Source organism: Fukomys damarensis, unplaced genomic scaffold (assembly GCF_012274545.1).
Source record: "Fukomys damarensis isolate Sample0158 unplaced genomic scaffold, DMR_v1.0_HiC HiC_scaffold_19, whole genome shotgun sequence".
Lineage (NCBI taxonomy): Eukaryota > Metazoa > Chordata > Mammalia > Rodentia > Bathyergidae > Fukomys > Fukomys damarensis.
In genome coordinates this window covers 24,641,900-24,662,540 of record NW_022900931.1, presented here as the reverse complement: position 1 = coordinate 24,662,540, position 20,641 = coordinate 24,641,900, and the positions used below count along the sequence as shown (strand labels likewise).

The window sequence follows — 20,641 nt, the reverse complement described above, 5'->3', positions numbered from 1 at the left end:
AACTGATGGCTGAGGACAGCAGAAAGGAGAAAAAGGTAGGTGGACTAGAAAGGACAACCTTCCAGTTTTACTAACAGGAAGGCTATCAAAATGAACAAGCTATATTCCTGTTCCTGCCACTAATAGCATGATCTTAGTTTAGTCTGTTTAACCATGCTGTGCTTCAGAAATACTTCCCTGCTTCAAACTGTAATTTGTGAGTGTTTAAGTCATGATTTTACAATAACCTCAAATTGCTCACATTTATTTCTTTGACATGGTGTCTCAGAAATGCTAAAATGACTGGTTCTGATGTATTGCTAATATGAAAGAAAATTCTATTAATCCATTTTTCACCATTCTCTTTCACTTTTATAATGATGTCACAAAAAAGCACTAAAGTTAACTTAATACTATGGTGAGTTCTTACCATAAATATAACCTAGAACCTAATTTTACCTTTTCAAAACTCTAGTTTTCCATACCTGTCAACTCCTAATTGATGTCTTTATACTGTGAGCTCACTGTGTATTCGGAACACCAATCCCTGAAAAAGCTTAAGCCAGAGTAGCACAATCGAAGAAACAAACAAACCCAATACAAAAACAAAGCCAAAAAAGCCACACTCCGAAATACTTATAGACATATATGCAAGGAATGGAGTTATCTAAATGCCTAAACAAAATCCCCATCCTGAGTTCATCCCAATCAACTTAAACTTTATTCCCAAAGGCTCTTCTTCAATCATAGTATTTGGTGGATATATTTATGCTTTTTTTCTTTTAAAGTGAGAGTTAAGACAAACTCTGGTTGCCTTTAAAATCCACGAAGGGAAATGTTTCTACAAAAGAAAGTAAAGTTAGCCTTGTGGCGGAAAGAAAGGAGAAAGAGTCAAATTACCTGCCAGCCGGCTCAGGCTGTGACTGAATCCAAACCGCTGCATTTAGCATTCATTACACAGCTGCATTATTGGGGGAAGGGGAGTTTAGAAGGGCACTGACCCCGAAAGTTCTCAATACTTCTCACTCATCATCAGGAAGGGGGAAGAAGGAAAGTTTTTTCTCTGGGTATATTTTTGTTTGTTTGTATTTGTTTTTTTTGGCTCCTGAAAAGGCTGGCAAAGAACAGTAACAGTGCAGTTAGAATATTTCTTTAAAAATAATTTTTAAAATGTAAAACATTTAAGGAATTTTAAAAGCCAAACTTTCATTAATATAGAAAAAACTTTCACTAGAGTTAGGCAGCCACCCCAAAACAGCATGGCAAAATAGTACTGTTATAAAGGAAATAAAATAGCACACAAAAATCCAAAACAAAACTAAAAACATTTCAAATTAAACTTGAAAGACTAGAAGATTCCAACAGCAAATTCTGTCCACTATTGAAACATTACCAAATCCAAGCTTCAAAGGTGCCTAAGTTGTATGTTAAATGAAACTTTTTTTAAGAAAGAAAAAAGAAAGCAGTGAACCTGGTTATAAATCCTGCAATATATTACATTTTTTAAAGTCCTAGTACAATAAAACAAAATTTAAATAAAATTAAACAAACAAACAAATGAAAACAGTAGCAGCAGAGGTTACCTGTCTGAGCACCTACATTTTCTTAGGAGGGGATCGTGTCTCACCAGCCAAATAGCCCATTAACCTTCTCAAAAAAAGCGAGCCAGGAGAAAAATATAACACAAGATTTGATTTCACAATGTCACTAAGCTCCCCCAAGCCCAAATTGGGGATGCACTGAATGAACAGAATTTTCCCATTGCTTTCTTCTTGAGAAAAAGAAGAGAAGATTTTGAAAGTCAATGACTTTTTTTTTCAATGCCTTCGATACCTTTGCTCACAGTCTGGTAAAGTGCTTGATGAAAGCAAGTTTCTTGTCGGCTTTTTCTAATGTTCCAGGGTACTTTTCTTATTGACAGCATATACAGAAAGATTTCAGAGTTCACTGGAGAAAAGCCAGCAGAAATAACCAATGATAGGCACCAAAAAAGAAAAAAGACTATTAAAAAAATTTTAAATGGAATAGTTCAAATGTATAGATATCAAAGTCCAGTTTTCATCATGGGTGACATAAAAACAACATCAGAAAGATTTAAAAAATACAATTTAGAATTACAATTTTTCAGAATTACAATTTTAACAATGTACAAAAATTTTACAGCATTCAGATTTTGGCATGATGATTATACACATTTGATAAATACATTGTTTCTCTCAAAAAGTAATCATTATACAAAAGTTATTAAACAATTACGAAAATTCAACTACCACTTAAATATTGAACGCTGTTTCTTTGAAGTGCGTTGAGTGATCTGTTCTTATTCTTTAATTTTAGAAGGAACTCAAGAAGATACCCATGTTTTGAAAGTCTCAAATGACCATTCCTGCCTTTTCACTCTAACGTGTTACTGTGAAATCCGCAAATAGGTTGGTTAAGCTACGTTTTAATATAATGTGAATGTACAGAAGATGGATAAACTGAATAAAACTGTAAGTAAAATAATTTCAAATATTTCTTCTAATATATAGTTGCCTAATTCGAGAAAAGTTAAAAAGCAGCTGACTACATTTCTCTTGGTCCTGTATCACACCGACACAAAATTAGTTTTTCATTAAATAAAAAGTTTCTATTTATTTTTAAATGCACTAACCTATATATATGTAAAATATAACTGTTTAAATAAAATGTATCCTTATATGTGACAATCAGATGGTCTCTACAAGAACATAGGAATGATGTCTTGATTAAGCAATTCTTTGTTTATTTCCTCTAAACCAAATAGTATGCACCCTCCAAAATATGGTCATTAGGCAAAAGTACCAAATATTGTTCTTCTGTTAATAATGCATCAGAGGCGCTTGTGTGAGGCCCCCACAGCTTTGTGCAAATTGTTTTAGATGCAGTTAGAATCTCCTGATGATTAGCGAATCCTCATGTATCTTTCTCTGAGGTGAATGAGACAGTGCACAGAGTAGAGGTGCTAGTCTATTTGCCAATAATATTACTTAATTCTACAGATAAAAACAACTTTTATTACATTCCTTTTTTAAATGAGGGGAAAACTGTACAAGTAAGCATGATAAAACCTCTGTTAGAGCTGGTTAATACTGATCTTTTATTATTGCCTCGAAGTCTCTCTACATAGCAGTGTCCAAGAAATTATGTTAAGGTCCATCTGAAGGAAAATATCACTGGAGAGGCAAGAAAGGGCTTGGGTAAAAGCTTCAGAGGATTTGTAGGGAGACAGAACTTGCTGTTTAAAAAATTAAGTTGAGCTCTGTAGCATCTCCATTTCTTAACGTACCCTCCAAACCCATCATTGGGATAGTTATTGTCCATATTTTAAAGGCTCATATGCAGTTTGGGGCTTGTATAAATCCAGAAAATAAAGGGAGTATAAAGAGTGGTCAGTATTGAAGGTGTAAAAGTAGGGCTGTATGAGACTCAATACTGCTAAATTCCCAAACCAAAAACAAGGCCACCACCCCCAAAATCCTGTGCAAAAAGAGAATGCATAGCCATAAGCACTGAAGGAAAGCATATGGCCTTGAATAAATCATACATGGAACAGTTGAAAAACAAAAAAATCGAACAACATACATATACACAAAGAAACATCTATTCTCCTACGTCTTCAGGTCAGTAAGTATTCCTACCCCAGGGAAGTGTAAGTCATGAAAACAACTCATCGGTTTTTTTAAAATAAAAAAAACTTTCCTGTCATGCTCTATTCTCTAGAATCTCGTTTTGTTTGGCTAGTATAAACAAAAAGCAAACCACATACACATGCATGCGTGCACACACACACACACACACACACACACACTCCCTTGTAAGATGTGAAAAATGCAAATACATAATGCTGGCATCAGAAACAACTTCAATTTTGTACTTCAGAACTTATAGGCCCTTGGCCTGCCCCCTAAAAATATTTTTCCTTGTCCTTATTATTTTTTTTTTTAATACCGGGGATTGAACTTGGGACCTTGCGCTCCTTGTCCTTATTCTTTAAATGTCCAACCACCGAAAGAAAAAAGAAAAGGCTTTAAATGTACATGTTTCAAGTCAGTGTCTTGTTGACAAAAAGGTCTCATTTTTCTCACTTTGGCCATTGTTAAAGATGCAGGCATAGAGCAGGGGAAGTTAGACTAGCATGAATTAAAAAAAAAAGCAACATTAACAGAGCATATATCTTTCAAAAAAGACTAAAGCACTAACACACACAAGTCAATGCACATATTTTAAACTAGAGTAACTTTATCTACATTGAGTAAATGTTATTTTGTATACCAGACATTGCAATACTGTTCATTTCCTTTCATCATGCAAACATGCCAATTGTCATTAAAAAGCCTTTATTGGGTTATATTCACTCTTCCCTCCCACCCAAATTAAGAGAAAAAACAAAGACAAAACACAAAGTTGAGAAATCCCAACCAAGAAGAGCCCTTTGAGATTTCCTAAACTATGAACTACTAGCTAACAGTGAAATGTCAGAATTTTCAGATGTCTAGAAAAATTTCTGTAACTTAGGTAGACATTTTCCCCACTTTTTATAGATCTCACAATACAATGTAAGGTTATGCCATCAGGTATCTGTACCTTAACATTTTTTCATATAAAAACAAAAGCAAGTGAACATGAAGAAAATGTTCACGTTCCTCATGGCATGGCCCAAGAGCATACAAATTTTGTAGTATTTCAGTTAATATGACAGCCTGACTATTTTATCACTGCTTCTACATCTCTGTAGCCTCCATAATGAAAGTCAGTACGTTACTAGCAGAATAACATTTATTCTCCCTTTTTCTAAGTCTACCAATTTTTCTCTCATCCTCCTAAGCATCTTCCATGAACAGCATTGCAAGCTGGTTAAAAAAGGAAAAAAAAAGAACTGAAAAGAAAATTTTACAAGGGTTTTGTTGGTTAATTACTGACTGGCGGAGTCACTCCACCAGGAGTTTGATCTCATTGGCTAGCAGCTGGTTCATGTTGAACAGGCCCCCTGGGAGCTTGGTGAGCAGCTCTCGCTCCGTGCTTTCAGGGTCGCTGTCGACAGAGCTGGAACTTGCGCTCATGTTGTCGACAGCAGTGCTGGCGGGGGGACCCAGCTCCGGCTCACTAGTCTCACTGGCCGTGGACACCACGGAGAGCAGGGACATACGCCGGGTGAGCCGGCCAGAGGGCAGAAGGGAGGCGGCATAGTCCGCTATGATACCAGCTACGTCTAGATTACAAGCCTTATCAAAGGCTATGAAACCTACATTTGCATTGGCCTCGCAGACACAGAAGGAGCCGTCATCTTTCATCAACAGGTCAATGCCACACACATCCATTCCCAGGATATTGGACACCTGGATAGCTAGCTGCTTCCCTTGTTCACTTAGTGAGCACATCACCCCCACACCACCTGGCAAAAGAAAAACAAACATGAGAAACTTCAGAGCAAAATTAAAATTGACCTTCTATGCTAACCCTCACTTAAAAGTCAACAGTGAAAAAAATTTGCTATTTATTCAAGCTTAAAATTGTGACTTTGACATGTAGACTCCCTTCTTTCCAGATTGTTTTTGTTTTTTCCTCTATTAGGGACTGTATCCCTACATGGTCTCTCAAAGAATCAATAATCTAGGATTTTGTCTTCTTTTTTCATGGGACTGGGGATTGAACCCAGAGCTTTCCCTACTAAGTTACATCCCCAGCCCATTTATCATTAAAGACATTCCTTGTTTAACAACCAAGTTCTGTCCCCATGACTAGGTCATTAAAATGGTCACTAAATGAGGAATTGTATATATTGCATACATTACAATATTCAGAACAAAGAAATGGTCTCCAACTTGACTTTGCTTTTGTTTGCCTAATTCCTACATGCAGTACTGTAATGTATAATAGTGTACATGTGCAGTACAATCAGTAAAAATGAGAGCATTGTATAAACAAGGTGTACTGTACAAAAAAGAGACTGAGACTCTATAAACAAGATGTACAGAACAGCATGAAAAAGACAGGTTGTTAAGTTCAGAAAGCAGGTTGTAGGTGCGCCTCAGTCCAAAGCCTGAAGAGTCAGTAAACAGGTAAGTTGTTATGATCATTATTAATACTGAGGCAGGATCTTGCTAAGTCATTAAATTGACAAGGCTTGCAATTCTCCTACCTCAACCTCCTAGTACTGGCATTCCAGGCTGCATCACAATGTCCAACTTTTTTTTTTTTAAGGAAGACTACTGAACTTTCCCTGAAGCTCATCTTATAATAATATGGACCAAATAGTGCTGCCCCTCATCCCTTGGCATCTATCTACAAATGAGCAGGTTCCAGGACTCACACAAGCATCAGAATCTGCAAATGCTGAAGCCCCTTATATAAAATGGTGGAGCAGTATTTGCATATTAGCTGCACACATCCTCCTCTATATTTTTCTTTCTTTTGAGATAGGGTCTCATGCTGGGCATGGTGGTGCACGCCTGTAATTCCAGCACTTGGGAGGAAGAGGCATGAGGATTGCTGTGAGTTCAAGACCAGCCTGGGCTACAGAGTGAGTTCCAGGTTAGTCTCAACTACATAGTGAGACCCTGTCTCAAAAAAAAAAGGAGACAGGGTCTATGTATTTCAGGCTGGCCTAGAACTCACAGTGATCCTCCTGCCTCAGTCTTCCGAGTGCTGTCATTACAGTCGTGTGCCACCACACCTGGCCTTCCTATATACTTCAGATCATCTCTAGATTACTTATAATATCTAATACAATGTAAACACTATGTTAAAAGCAGTTATATTGTTTAGGAATGGTAACAAGAAAAAAAAGGTCTGTGAATGTTTGGTACAGAGGTGAGACAATTACCACTATAGGACTGACTACACAGTACACAGGAGACTGCTGGAGAACAAGGCTCAGATAGTGTGTGTTGGAAAGAGAATGAAGTGCTGTGAGGCAGTGGAGGCTACAACAGGTATGCCAACACGTCATCGGGTTCACACAGATTCAGAACAGATTTGGACATTTAACTACAACAATCTTCAAGGTAGCTGAATTGAAGCTGGACTCTTACCATATGTTATGGTTTGGGTCTAGATGTCCCCCCAAAGCGTCATGGGGTCAAAGGTTGCTGAATGTAGAGTGTGTGATACTAGGATTAAGGGTGTGTAATCACTAAACTAAATGATGACTGGTTTGGCACCACCCTAATTCTGGATGGAATGAAAGGGGCAGAAAAACCCTGTTAAGGTTCCTTGTTACATTTGCCACCTTGTGCACACCATGTTGTTTCTCCTCTGAGATGCCCGTTTGCCATGCCTGCCTTGGAGCTGGCCAACTATGGACTGAAACCTCAACAAACTTTGCAAAAAAACCCTTTCCCCTTTAACTGCGGTGTCGGATATTTCATCTCAGCAATGAGAGAAAAGTAACTAAGACACCATGTGAAAACTTTATCTCAGCCAGGATACTGCTCTCACCTCACAGAAAGAGTAGCTGTTCACATTCCTACCAGGGAGAATTAAAGAGACATCAACATACTAATATATGACTAAGCACAAAGATAAAGACATAGGAAGATGAAGAGGGGGAGTAAACAACGGTGAAAATGAATTTTACAATCTAGGTAATTTTATATGCATGACAAAAGGACTATCTGGAAATGGATGATGTGAAATTAAAATAGAAAGAGATACAGTAAGAGATTCAAATCTAGATACAAACCAAAACTATTAAATGGTTTCAGCAAAACTCTGGATTATAGGGCTGGTGCTGTGGCACACACCTGTAATCCTAGCTATTCTGAAGGCTGAAATTAAAGGATCCCAACTTGAGGCCAGTCTGTCATAAAATAAAGAATTCTGGAGACGTAGCTCAGTGAAAGAATGCTTACATACCACGTGTAAGGCTCTGGGATCAATCCCCAGTACACACAGAAAAAAACCAGTGGATTATAAAGCCTATGAGAGCAGAAATTTGTTTTGTTCATAGTTACATAGAAACTACTGCTATAACAGGTACTTAGCCCATAGAATGTGCTCAAAACTACTTGTTCTGTGAATTAATCAACAGAAGTGGGGTAAAGTAAAGCTGTTCTGATCTTCTTGCTGAAGGTAGAGGAAGGACAGGATGATGCATGGGCATGTGCCACCATACCCAGCTTTGTTGTATTTGTTACTATAACATTTTATTGTCACTATAATGTTATTATACGTTACTATAATGTTACTGTGTTACTGTGACATTATAATGTTATAATTGTAACTTGTTTTAGGGAAAAAAAAAACAGCCATAAGTTGGACAAGCCTGTATAAATTAAGGCCAGAGCAGAAATCTTCAAGATTGGAGAACTGATAAATGTGAACAAACACTGCTATCACCAGGGTGTGAAAAAGCTGATGAGATTAGGACCATATGTAGGTTAACATCTCCATGAAAGCAGAAATTAGGAATCTAAGCAGCTCTGGTGCTGTACATCACAGCCATGAAGAACAGCCAGCCCATCTGGTCCACTATGGTGACTGACAGAGCACTGGGCAATAGTGAACACAGGAGTCCCAGGAATACTCTTGCTTCTGTCCACTGGCACTCACGCACCAGGCATTTTTGTCCTTCTTTAGCTTTGGCTGAGTTGGTTTACAGGTTTGCCTTTCTCTTCTAGTAGGGATCAGTTCAGCCAGTTCCACTGGGTCAGCTTCCTTTACTCACAGGAGCCCCACTGCCCTGTGCCATCCACAGATCCTTTGTGAGAAGACATGAGACTGGTACCCTAATACCTCCCTTGTTCAACTGAGGGAAAGGTTGGGGACTCTAAGCCCCAAAGGGCATAGATCTCCCTGCAATGGTAGACAAGGGACTGCTAGGAGCCAGGGAACATGGCTGCCCACCTGCACCAAGTCTGTTGCTCTGCAGGGTGCTTCAGAGACTACACACAATAGAAGGGCAGGAGATGTGTGCAACCCTATCTGAAAAGAAATTGAGAGCCCTTGCCAGGGGCTCACTGGAGCTGGGAAATTGAGGGTCCCGAGGCAGGGTGTCCCCTCGCTGTCAAATCCTCAGGCCTGGACTCGGCCTACCTAGGTCCAGGCACTGGGGCCCAACTCCACCCCACCTCACCCCAGCCCAGCCCAGGCCCCAAAAAAGCTACACCCCAGCCAGCAGACTCTACTGGGGTCCCAAGCATACATGCTACATTCTAAGGCACTAATGGTTAAGCCAGCTTCATTCCAATGTTACTTTGCCCATATAGAATGTACTTGAAAGACTAAAAGTTCAATACATCAAATCAAAACATTAAATAAGGGCTAGGGATTTAGTTTAGCAGCACAGCGCCTGCCTGTCAAGCGTGAGGTCATGAGTTTGATCACTGGCACCATAAATAATAAATAAAGCAAGCAAGCAAACAAGGCAGCATAACGTTACCACCAAATTTGATAAGTTTTAAAAATAACATTATGGGGCCAGGGATTTAGCTCAGTGGTTCGGTGGCCTGTCTTGCAAGCGCAAGGACCCAAGTTCAATCCCTGGTACCAAAATAAATAAATAAAATAAAAATAACATTATGGGGCCAGGGATTTAGCTCAGTGGTTCGGTGGCCTGTCTTGCAAGCGCAAGGACCCAAGTTCAATCCCTGGTACCAAAATAAATAAATAAAATAAAAATAACATTATGGGGCCAGGGATTTAGCTCAGTGGTTCGGTGGCCTGTCTTGCAAGCGCAAGGACCCAAGTTCAATCCCTGGTACCAAAATAAATAAATAAAATAAAAATAACATTATGATGAGTCAGGTGTGGTGGCACACGCCAGTAATACCAGCTCCTGGGAGGCTGAGGCAGGAGGATCACTGTGAGACCAGCCTGGGCTACATAGTGACTTCCAGGTCAGTCTCAACTACACAGTGAGACTTGTCTCAAAAAAACAAAAAAGTTAAAAAATAATAATAAAAACAAACAAACAATATTATGGATGGGGATGTAGCACAGTGGCCTACCTCACAAGTTCAAGGTCCTAAGTTAGATCCTGGTACCCACCCCCCAAAAAAAAGAAAAGAAAAAAAATAACATTATGGACCCATCTTACTTATGTAAACAGATATTATTGTTTTGAACAAAATAATTAAGAATTGAAACAAGAGAAGAAGTATTAGTGGTAAAAATGGTCAGATTTGGATTTTTGGGGGGGTACCAGGGATTGAACTCACAACCTTACGCTTGTGAGGCAGGCATGGCACCACTGAGCTAAATCCCCGGCCCAATATTATTTTCTTCTTTTTCCCTCCAGGTAAGGGAAATCAACTCAGGACCTTCTGCTTACCAGACAGATGCAACACCACTTAGCTACATTCCCCAGTCCCTTTGAATACATTTTTGAAAGAGCAGAAATTTCAAGGTATTCCAAACAGTTTGGGGTATAAGGATCAGCATGACTACACATTCTGATTTAACCTGTAAAACTAGAGCTGTCATTAAAATGACAGAAGAAGAATACCATGGGATGAATACATTGTACACAGAGGGAGTTAGGATTGGTGGCCATTTATGGAGACACATATTGAACTAGGAGTTCAGGGAAAAAGCTAAATTGGAGACAGTAATTTGAAAATAATAAGTACACAAATCGTACTTAGGAGGCATGTGCTGGATAGGCCTACTAAGAAAGAGGCAGGCACGGTGGCTATAATCCCAGCACTTAGGAGGCTGAGGCAGGAGGATCACTGCAAGTTCAAGACCAGCTTGGGTTACACAGGGAGTTGAAGGCCAGCCTCAGACTTGGGGTGGGGGCCTACTAAAAAGGGAATACAAATAGAGAAGAGGAAAACCCCCAAAACTAGGTCTAATGCATTCCAATAATATATCTCAGAAAAATACTTTTAAATGAACTTCACTTATACACTAAATAAGTGTATCACCAAAAAGAGGTGATATACTGGTCAAATATCTCATGCATAGAAGAATTTGCTTAAAATTGAATCTAGTGAATCAATGAGTCAGTGAAATCTAGTAACAGCCAGAACACAATAGGATATTAAACTGATGGTATGTTTACAAACTGTATTCACATGTGAAAAATAAGCTTTTCAACTCTGTTAAGTAAAAAGATCTAGTTATATATAAATTTTCACTAACAAGCTATAGTATTTATTGCTTTATATGCTAGAAAGACACCTGCATTATTCTTACCTAGTGAGCAGTTGCTCTGCATCCTCCCATCTGTGGAACAACGTAGCATAGTGCCGACAACACGGCCTCCCACAACAATGACACGCACATCCCGTCCGTGAGACTCCTTCACATACTTCTGAAACAGGTATGGAGCTTCATGGCGAATAAGATGGCTTAGATCAGCCAAATGGTGCTTGTCTCGTGCCAAGAAAACAGCTTTGCCTATGATTAAAAAAAACACATAAAATATACAGAATACATGAAAGTCATCAAACTGGGAAACTGATAACTATTACCTGAACATTCTTATGATCCAATCTGCTCTTTAAAGTTTTCTTGTACTGTTTTATTTATTGTTGCTTTTTTTCTTTTGGTACTGGGAATTGAACTTGGGCCCTTGCGCTTGGGGCAAGCAGAATCGCTGAGCCAAATCCCCTGCCCCAAAACTGTTTTAAAGTAATTTAGTTATGATAACTACTGAGATAATGAAAATTAAAACAAAGTTAACAAAATTCCACCTTGCCCACACAAACTCCAAACTCTTGGTAACCTAGAACTCATTTTGGAATATGTTACAAGGTAGTGGTCAAGATTTGTCTTTTTCCATAAGTTAGCCAATAATGTTAGCCACACTGATTAGCAAAACCTTTACCTTTTGAAATAAAGAATATGCATAAATTATTATCTATCAAATGTTATGTTAATATTTAGCAACTTAGCACAATGTTACTATACACTTCAGTTCATTTCTGAATCAGCAAGTCTGTTCTACTGCTGTAGGTTGCATTTTTGTAACATTCCTCTCTTGCATGACAAGATCTGTGTCCATGTCCACTGAATCTAGGAGGGGCAGTCACTGCTCCAACCAAAAGAATACAGCAGAAGTAATTCTATAGGACATCTAAGGGTGGATCTTAAAAGGTTATGCAGCTTCTTTGTTAACGAGCATCCACTGCAGGAAATCAGAGGCTGGAAAAGCCAAAGATCAAGAATATTCATTAAAAAAAAAAAAGAATATTCATATACTCAACAGTCCCAGCTGAACTCTGATCTAGCCACTCCTGTCAGGTATTAAACATGTGCTACTCTTGAATTTATAAATTGCTTTATGCCTTTAAAATTCTTCCCTAATATTATTGGGTGTGGTGGTGCACACTTGTAGTCCCAGAACGCAGGAGAATGAGGCAGGAGGCCAGCCTGAACCACATAGCAATATCCTGTCTCAAAAAGAACAAAACGGGCTGGGGATTTGGCTCAGTGCTTCCAGCGCCTGCCTCAAAAGCACAAGGGCCCAAGTTCAATCCCCGGTACCAAAAACAAAACAAAACAAAATACAAAAGAACAGCCCAGGATTTAGCTCTGTGATTCTGGCCCCTGCTGTGTAAGCGCAAGGTCCTGAGTTCAATCCCTAGTACCAAAAAAAAATAAAAAACCAAACCAAACAAAAATTCTTCCTTAACCTCATCACTAAATTATTTTCACATACTATCTTTCAAAAGTTTTAAAGTTTTTTTTGCCTTATATATTTAATCTTCAAACCATACAAATTAAGAGGGAGATAATTGGAGTTAAGAGCTCAAAGGTCCTTATATCACTGAAGAGGAAGATAAAAACATTAATTAGAGGTTTGGTCTAGCTATGTAGGTTAAATTTCTAGGAAAACCACTAAACAGATACAGCTTCTAGCCAAACTGAACTTGCAGTAACTTTCCGTAAGTTTGAATTATCATACACTTACTGATTTCTAATTATTTTTCAACAGTCTTGTTTTACAATTACTAACTTGCAAGAGTAATTTCAAAATTATATACCATATCAACAACTCATACACACCTCTATGACCCCGTGTATTCTTCACTACCATTGGGAACTCCAGTACTTCCGCTTCATCAATCATTTTAGCAAAATTTTCATGGCCACCTGAACAAAAACAAGAAAAAAAATTTAACAGGTATAACAGAAGTATTTTGTGATCAACTTTATTGATATCAAAGATAGCAGCATAAGGGAGACTGAAGGTAAGAGTTTAATGGCTAATTTTTTCTCTTAAGAGAAAATACAAATATAAATTGCAAGTAAAAGCGAGTAACAATTGAGAACAACCACACCTTTTAAAACAGGTAATAGCTATCTTAAAACTATACACATAACTAGGGGCCGGGGACTTAGCTTAGTGGTTTTGTCGCCTGCCTTGTAAGTGTGAGGTCCTAGGTCTCAAGTTCAATCTCAGGTACCAAAAAAAAAAAAACAAACAAACAAACAAACAAACAAAAAACCCAACTATATAGATTCTATTATCCAACTTAAATATCTTTTAGCTATGCCCTACATAATGAGCCGAGCTGTGGGACCGTGCAGATGAGCACGCGTTTGAACGTGAACCTCTGTTCTTCCCCACATAGGTGTTCAGGTGCTTCATGGAAGTCAGAGAGGTGGCCTACATCTCCTTTGGGCCTCATGCCAGAAGCTGGTTGCGATGGTAGATGTCATCAATCAGAACAGGGTGCTGCACTCGGTAAGGCGCCAAGCCATGCCTTTCAAGCGCATGCAGCTGAGCCATTTTATCCTTAAATTCCCACACAAAGTATGTCAGACAATCCTGGCAGAAGGCTGACACTAACACCAAGTGGGCAGCCACCAGATAGGCTGAGAAGATTGAAGCCAAAGAAAGAAAAGCCAAGATGACAGACTTTGATGTTTTATAAAGTCATGAAGGCAAACAAAATGAGGAACAGGATAATCAAGAATGAAGTTAAGCCAGGCGTAGTGGCGCACGCCTGTAATCCCGGCACGCCTGTAATCCCAGCACTTGGGAGGCTGAGGCAGGAGGATCACTAAATTCGAGACCAGCCTGGGCTACACAGTGAGTCCAGGTCAGTCTGACTACACAGTGAGACCCTGTCTCAAAAAAACAAACAAAAAAACCCAAAAAAGAATGAAGTTAAGTTGCAAAGGGGAGGCATTATAAAGGCTTCTCTCAAAAAGGCGCCTGTTGCGAATGCTACAGCTGCAGCTGCAAACTAAAATTCCAGCAGAAAGCAAGAAGGCCTTGGGCCAGAAGGCTCCTGCCCAAAAAAACAGCCAGTGAAAAGGCCATGCCTCTGCCCAAAGCACAGAAGGTTCAGAAGGTTCCAGCCCAGAAGGCATCTGTTCCAAAGGCATCAGGCAAGAAAGCATGAGGCTGTCAGAAAGGAATAAAAGTTCTTTCTGACACATAAAAGAAAAAAATCTTTTAGCTACACAGAAATTCCTAATTCTACCATTTTTCAAATTTGTATCCCTTATTCCTCCCCCACACAAATCATAAAAGCCCCAAGGTTTACTATAATAGATACACTCTCCCTGGTCAGATTAAGATACAGAACGAGCTAGTTGAAACACTTGCCCAGGATTAAAGACATGCTGCATATACACACCGCCCCCTCGGATCACTCAACACCCATGTAATTTTTATCTTCAATTTTGGTCAAAATTCTTTCTGCACTGAGGTACTTGGCATTCACAAGTTAAGTCTTGCTCCTTGTGGCCCAGCAGCAAATGATACAACAGCAAGATAAGAGCAAAAATGGATTGTAATTGTAAAAATTCAGCATGACAATAGCAAGTTAAACCAGGAGATGGTTCATTAAAAAACTGCAATGTGAGAAACAGAAATTAAGGTGATTTTGCCACCAAACTTGAATTCAACATTAGAGCAAAATTAGCATTTGCTAAATTTGGTTAACTTTTTTCTCCTTCCCAGTCTCATAAAAATTATAATTGTAGAACCATGATAGAAGCTAATATCGAAAAAGCAACAGGAAGACATATTTCTCAAACAATTTTTATTGTCTTTTTCCTCTGCAACTACTGAAATCAGCAATTGCATCCACACTGTTTGGGAGTTTCCTTCTTTAAAATATTAAGGAAAAAGATAAGGACTTGTTTTTAAGCCTAGTTAAATCTCCAAGCAACTCTTCTGGACATTTATTTGGAGAAAAGCCTATGTGGAACACTCTAAACTGATCTTTGCCAAAGTAGAAGAACAGGAAAGATGGGAAATACATTAGCATGACCCTGATCATAGCTGTGTTATTCAAAGAGTGGTCCTACAACCTGTGTTTGTTTGTGGCTTGTTACTGATGTGTGATCAGGTAAACACAGAGTAAGCAATAGGTTTTTATAGCAATTTAGTATTGCTATGATGTTTTTTGTTATATTACATGAGTAATAATCCACAGAATGAACTTTAAAAAGAATTATCCCTTACTTTAGAACAACTGCTTTAAAGCATTACCTGAGAATTTTCTTTCTCTCTCTTTTTTTTTTTTTTTTTTTTTTTTTTTTGGTACCAGGGATTGAACTTGGGTCCTTGTGCTTGCAAGGCAGGCTACCGAACCACTGAGCTAAATCTCTGGCCCTTGGGAATTTTCTTTAAAAATATGAACACGAAGAGTTATGAAAATGGTAATGAAGACAGTAAGAAATTAAAAATATCAAATTGTTATCTTTTACTTCAAGCTTAGGGCTGCAGGCCAGATTTGGCCTACTATCTAGAGAAATATTTTTAGTGGAACAGAGACACAATCATTTGCTAATACACTGTTGTTAGCATCTTTCATACTGCAACAGTACCAGTCAGGATAACAACAAACAATTTATGGTCTGCAAAACCTAAACTATGTATTTACAACCTGGCCTTTACCAAAAAAACTAACCCAAATTTACCCACATCATGGAACTAATTTAAAGACATGACTCATAATTCGTCTGTCCAGTTTAAAACTGAAAGTCATTACTTCCATATAAGAAGCTCTTTCAAATTCACAAAGCTACCTCTTAGGCCCGAGGTGGTGGCTCACGCCTATAATCCCACACTTGGGAGGCTGAGACAGGAGGATCGCCACAAGTTCAAGACCACCCTGAGTTCAAACTATACAGCGAGTTCAAGGCTACCCTGAACTACACAGTAAGAGCCTGACTCAAAAAAGGGGGGCAGGTGGGAGAGCCAGAGATTTAGTTCAGTAGTGCTGTGCCTGCCTGGCAACTGCAAGGTGCTGAGTTTGATCCCTGATATGGAGTAGGGGAAGCAAAAATCTACCTTTCAATTTAATATAGATCTCAAAACTATCAGTGCTTCTAAAATGTAGGCTATATATCCTTATTCATGATCTTACCATAAGAGAAAGTATCTGGCAGAGGAACACCATGGCCAGCTAACTCTTGAAATGTCCAGAATTTATTTACACAATTCAGGATGGCTTGAGGTCTATTCATCAATCGGCAGCCCATTTTCTCCAGATGACGCAAAACAGTGATGTCACTATCACTCTGCACCCAAGGGGTGGGGACTCTCACAACGACCACTTGGGGGTAGGCAGAGATGAGTTCACCATTGATCCGCAGACCTGAAATGTATACAAATAAAATCAAATCCAGTGGAAGGGACTATACAATAATAAAGAGAAAGAGTAATATTTCAAAGCTTGGCTTACAAGATTACTATGTTGTTAATCAGTGGGGATAGAGAGATACTCCTCTGTTAAAATTCCCACATGGTTAACTAAATTACATCACATGCCAATAAAATGAGTTACTACATGGTCATTAAAAAGTAATGAATGTCTATGTTCAGAGATGGAAAATAATCTAGATATATAATGCTGAGTTGTTTCAGGGGCATATATGAGAATAAGTTTTATGTAATTATACATACAAAATGTCTGAAAGGAAAAGAACAAAACTGGCTTCCCCTGATTGTGAGCAGGCAGCAAGACAGGAAAGGAAGGCCAAAAAAAAAGGCTCAGAACTTGATGATATGGCAGTAGAATCATCTAAAATTGAAAGCAAAGGAAAAAAAAAGATTTTTAAAAAAAGAACAGAATATCCAATAATTATGGCTTAACTACAAAAGGAAAGCAGCAATATTTGAAACAATAACTGCAAACTTCCCTCAATTAATGTCAGACGCTAGTTCGAAAATTCAAAAAGCATAGAAGACAAAACAGGATTAATACTATAAAAACTGCATTTAGGTGTATCATATTTAAACCTCAGAAGATAAAATACAAACATTAAGAATGACATGTGGCCAGATGTGGTGGCACACACCTGTAATCCCAGCACTCAGGAGGCTGAGGCAAGACGATTGCTGTGAGTTGGAGACCAGCCTGGGCTACATAGTGAGTTCCAGATCAGTCTCAACTACATAGTGAGACCCTGTCTCAAAAAAACAACAACAACAAGGACATGGTCTCGGAATCAAGCAAGAGAATTAGCAGGCATGGTGGGCGGCACAGGCCTGTAATCCCAGCATTTGGGAGGTTGAGGCAGGAGGACTGCTGTGAGTTTGAGGCCAGCCTGAACTACATAGGGAAACCTTATCTCAAAAACAAAAACAAAACAAAAGAGTAGAATTAAGTACGTTAAAATGTTCATAGGGGAAAAAACATACTAACCCAGAATTTTGTACTCTGTCATTCAAAAGTAAGGAGGCCAGAGCCAGGTGTGATGGCACATAATTGTAACAGAGGCTAAGGCAGAAAGAAGGATCTTAAATTTTAAAAACAGCCTCAGAGTTTTAGGCCAGCCTGAGCTACACAGCAAAACCCTATCTCCAAAGCAAGTAAGCCAGGGAGAGTGGCACATGCCTGTAATCTCTACTACTCAGAAGGCTAGGCAGAAGGATTATAAGTTCAAATCAACATCTCAAAAAAATAAAAGGGCTGGGGAAGTAGCTTAATGGCAGAGCAGCTCTTGCCTAGCATATACAACGCCCTAGTTCCAATCCCCACTATTAGGTTGGGGAAAGAAGTATATATATAATAAGAAACCAATCCCAGAGATCAGATGGAGGAATTCGTAACATTTTGCTGTTACAAAATGCTTGTACCTGTGAAACAGCACAGTAATATTTGGAAGAAAACTAGAAACACTAAAGCAACCAAACACTAAAAATGTAAATATATACCAACATGCTGAGAAAAATAGAAACATATAAAATGCTCAATTAAAACTATAAAAGCCAGGGGCCAGGGATTTAGCTCAGCGGCACTGTACCTGCCTCAAGCACAAGGTCCTAAATTCAATCCTTGGTACAAAAAAAACAAAACAAAACAACCCCAAAAAACAAAAACTATAAAAGGCAGGTGGACATGGTGGAACAGGCCTATAATCCTAGCCCTCAGGAAGCTGAGGCAGGAGAATCTTCAAGATAAAGGCTAGGGGGCCAGGGATTTAGCTCAGTGGTTCTGCCACCTGCCTCCCAAGCACAAGGACCAGAGTTAGATCCCTGGTACCAAAAAAAAACAAAAAACAAAAAACAAAAAACAAAAACAAAAAAAAGAGTTCAAGGCCAGCCTGGGCTACACAGCAAGTTCAAGAACAACTTGAATTGCTTAGTGAGACCCTGTCTCAAAAACTAAAAAAAAAAAAAAAAAAAAAAAAACAGAACAGGAAAATAACAGAAATTAACAAATCTGATATTTTAATCTGACAATAATCACTTTAAACGTCAATGGTTTCCCAAAAGACAGATTTTGTCAGAGTGGTACAAAAAACAAGATCCAGGTACATGCTGTCTATAAGAAATCCATTTAAAAGCCATGAACAGTGGCATCTTCCTATAATCCCAGCACTCTGATAGGAAGGATTCTAAGTTGGAGCTCAACCTAGGCAACTGAGGAATTCAGTACGACCTTATCTCAAACTTTTAAAAAGGGCTAAAGGAGATAGCTCAGTAAAGGCCCTGAGTTCAATCACCAGTAACACACGAGCACGCGCACACGTGCACATAACTATTTCCTAAATACAATTAAGGAAATACCTGTTTTTCATTAGATAGCTAGTAATGATAAATAAGTCTACTAGCTCATTGATCCTAATTATTCGTAGAACTTGCAGATTTAACCACATTCTCAGTAAAATCCCAAAATCACTCAACATAGACTTACCCAGGTTTCCTTGTTCAACTGTCAGCACCACCTCATCCATCACCACAGCCCTAAAGTCCAGCTCCTCCTCGCAACACTTGGCCTTCAAAGCCCTTAAGATCTCTTTTTGTGGGTAATCTTCCCTGATGCGACGATCTGTCAAAAACCACAACTTGGCAGCCCCAGAGCTACACATCTTGATCTGCTTGTTCTTTTTTCTCCGGATTATTTCCTCTTGAATGTAAACTCTACCTAGATGTAAGAGAAAATACACATACAGTGGAAGTCAAGAAATCTACTTGACATCTGGATGCCAAAACAAATTAAGTGCCATGATTATTCACTAACTATACGCGTAAGAAGAAAGTAGGGAAGTACTATGCCTTGTTCCCTTTCACTGAGATTAGAAGCTGTATGCCACTAAAAATATGGGAACTGGCAACCACTCCAGAAATAGAATTTTTTCATCTTCCCACAGGAAAGCTGCATCCTAATAGCTTAATATTCTACCAGGAACACAAACACAAGGCCCTTGTTTCAGCGTAAATGAGAAAAGGACAGGTCATACAACAACCTTGGAAAATCATTGACCTGAAAGTAGAAGTGACCTTTCTGGACTTAGATCCTAGACAGGATCAGAAATAGGAAATTTGTGTTTCTGGATATAAATTCAGGCTTGAGATGAATGTGTGAATGAATATAAAGAAGTAATCAGCAAAAGACTTGCTTATAAAAATTGTAGCATGGCACTTGGTGGAAACTTTCAATGCCATTTTCTATATTAATATTGCACAGGAATATAACCGAATGACCACGCATTTATCACTATTTTATCTGTTCCCTTAAAATGCAGTTCTCATTTCTTGGTATGAAATGGGTGAAATTCCAATCATCAAGATGTCCCATCTCCCTCATCACTGAATACTCTCATTAAGTATATTTTTGTATCTATGGTTAGTTTTGTGTCTCTTCCCTTGATCTAGTTATGTAGAAAATGAGAAAGTAGCACCTACACTGCTAAGTAAGCAAATACTATCATGTATATAGTAAATATATTAATGAGGACTGGGGATTTAGCTCAGCGGTTTGGTGGCCTGCCTTGCAAGTGTAAAGACCCGAGTTCAATCCCTGGTACCAAAAAAAAAAAAAAAAAAAAAAGAATTAAATATATTAATGAAAACATACTGGAGAATGAGCAAAAGGACTTTAAATAACCAAAGGAAGCATACAGAACCATACACTACAGTTATTTTTTGTCAGAGGAGGCCATGCTTACTCATGTTTGTATTATTTCTTCAAATAGAAATTTTGAAAAAGTTTACTAAAAGGTACAATAAGACTTTTTCCTTTTTTCCCTAAAGGGTGCCACACCTGAATCTGTATCAAGAGTAAGACAGCAATTGAAAGTTGTCTTCCTGAGAAGGAAAAGTTTGAGAAGGTAGTTTTTACAAATATTTCCCCCCCATCACAAAATTTCAGGGAAACAGCTGTCCCTCACCCTTGATAATGGGGGTGCTCCAGAACCCCACTCCTGCTCTACACTATCCCACCCCCCAGCCCTGACCATACCAAAATTCATGAATGCTTAAGTTGCTTATATAAAATTATGTAGT

The 20,641-nt window shown here is 38.6% G+C and overlaps 1 protein-coding gene across 4 annotated transcripts in view; it reads right to left on the bottom strand.

Annotated features, from left to right (window-relative positions):
• Positions 1–1,933: 1,933 nt before the first annotated feature.
• The window catches only part of Rimklb (ribosomal modification protein rimK like family member B), a 51,241-nt gene continuing 32,533 nt past the window's right edge, over positions 1,934–20,641 (bottom strand). For all 4 annotated transcript variants that reach the window (XM_019205087.2, XM_010607813.3, XM_010607812.3 and 1 more), the window contains exons 2-6: positions 19,050–19,280; positions 16,275–16,505; positions 12,952–13,038; positions 11,137–11,340; positions 1,934–5,392 (exon numbers count right to left, since the gene is read on the bottom strand). In XM_019205087.2, the coding sequence (XP_019060632.1) occupies positions 4,929–5,392; positions 11,137–11,340; positions 12,952–13,038; positions 16,275–16,505; positions 19,050–19,224 (1,161 nt within the window). In that variant the 5' untranslated portion in view covers positions 19,225–19,280 and the 3' untranslated portion in view covers positions 1,934–4,928. The remainder of the gene's footprint in view (positions 5,393–11,136; positions 11,341–12,951; positions 13,039–16,274; positions 16,506–19,049; positions 19,281–20,641) is intronic.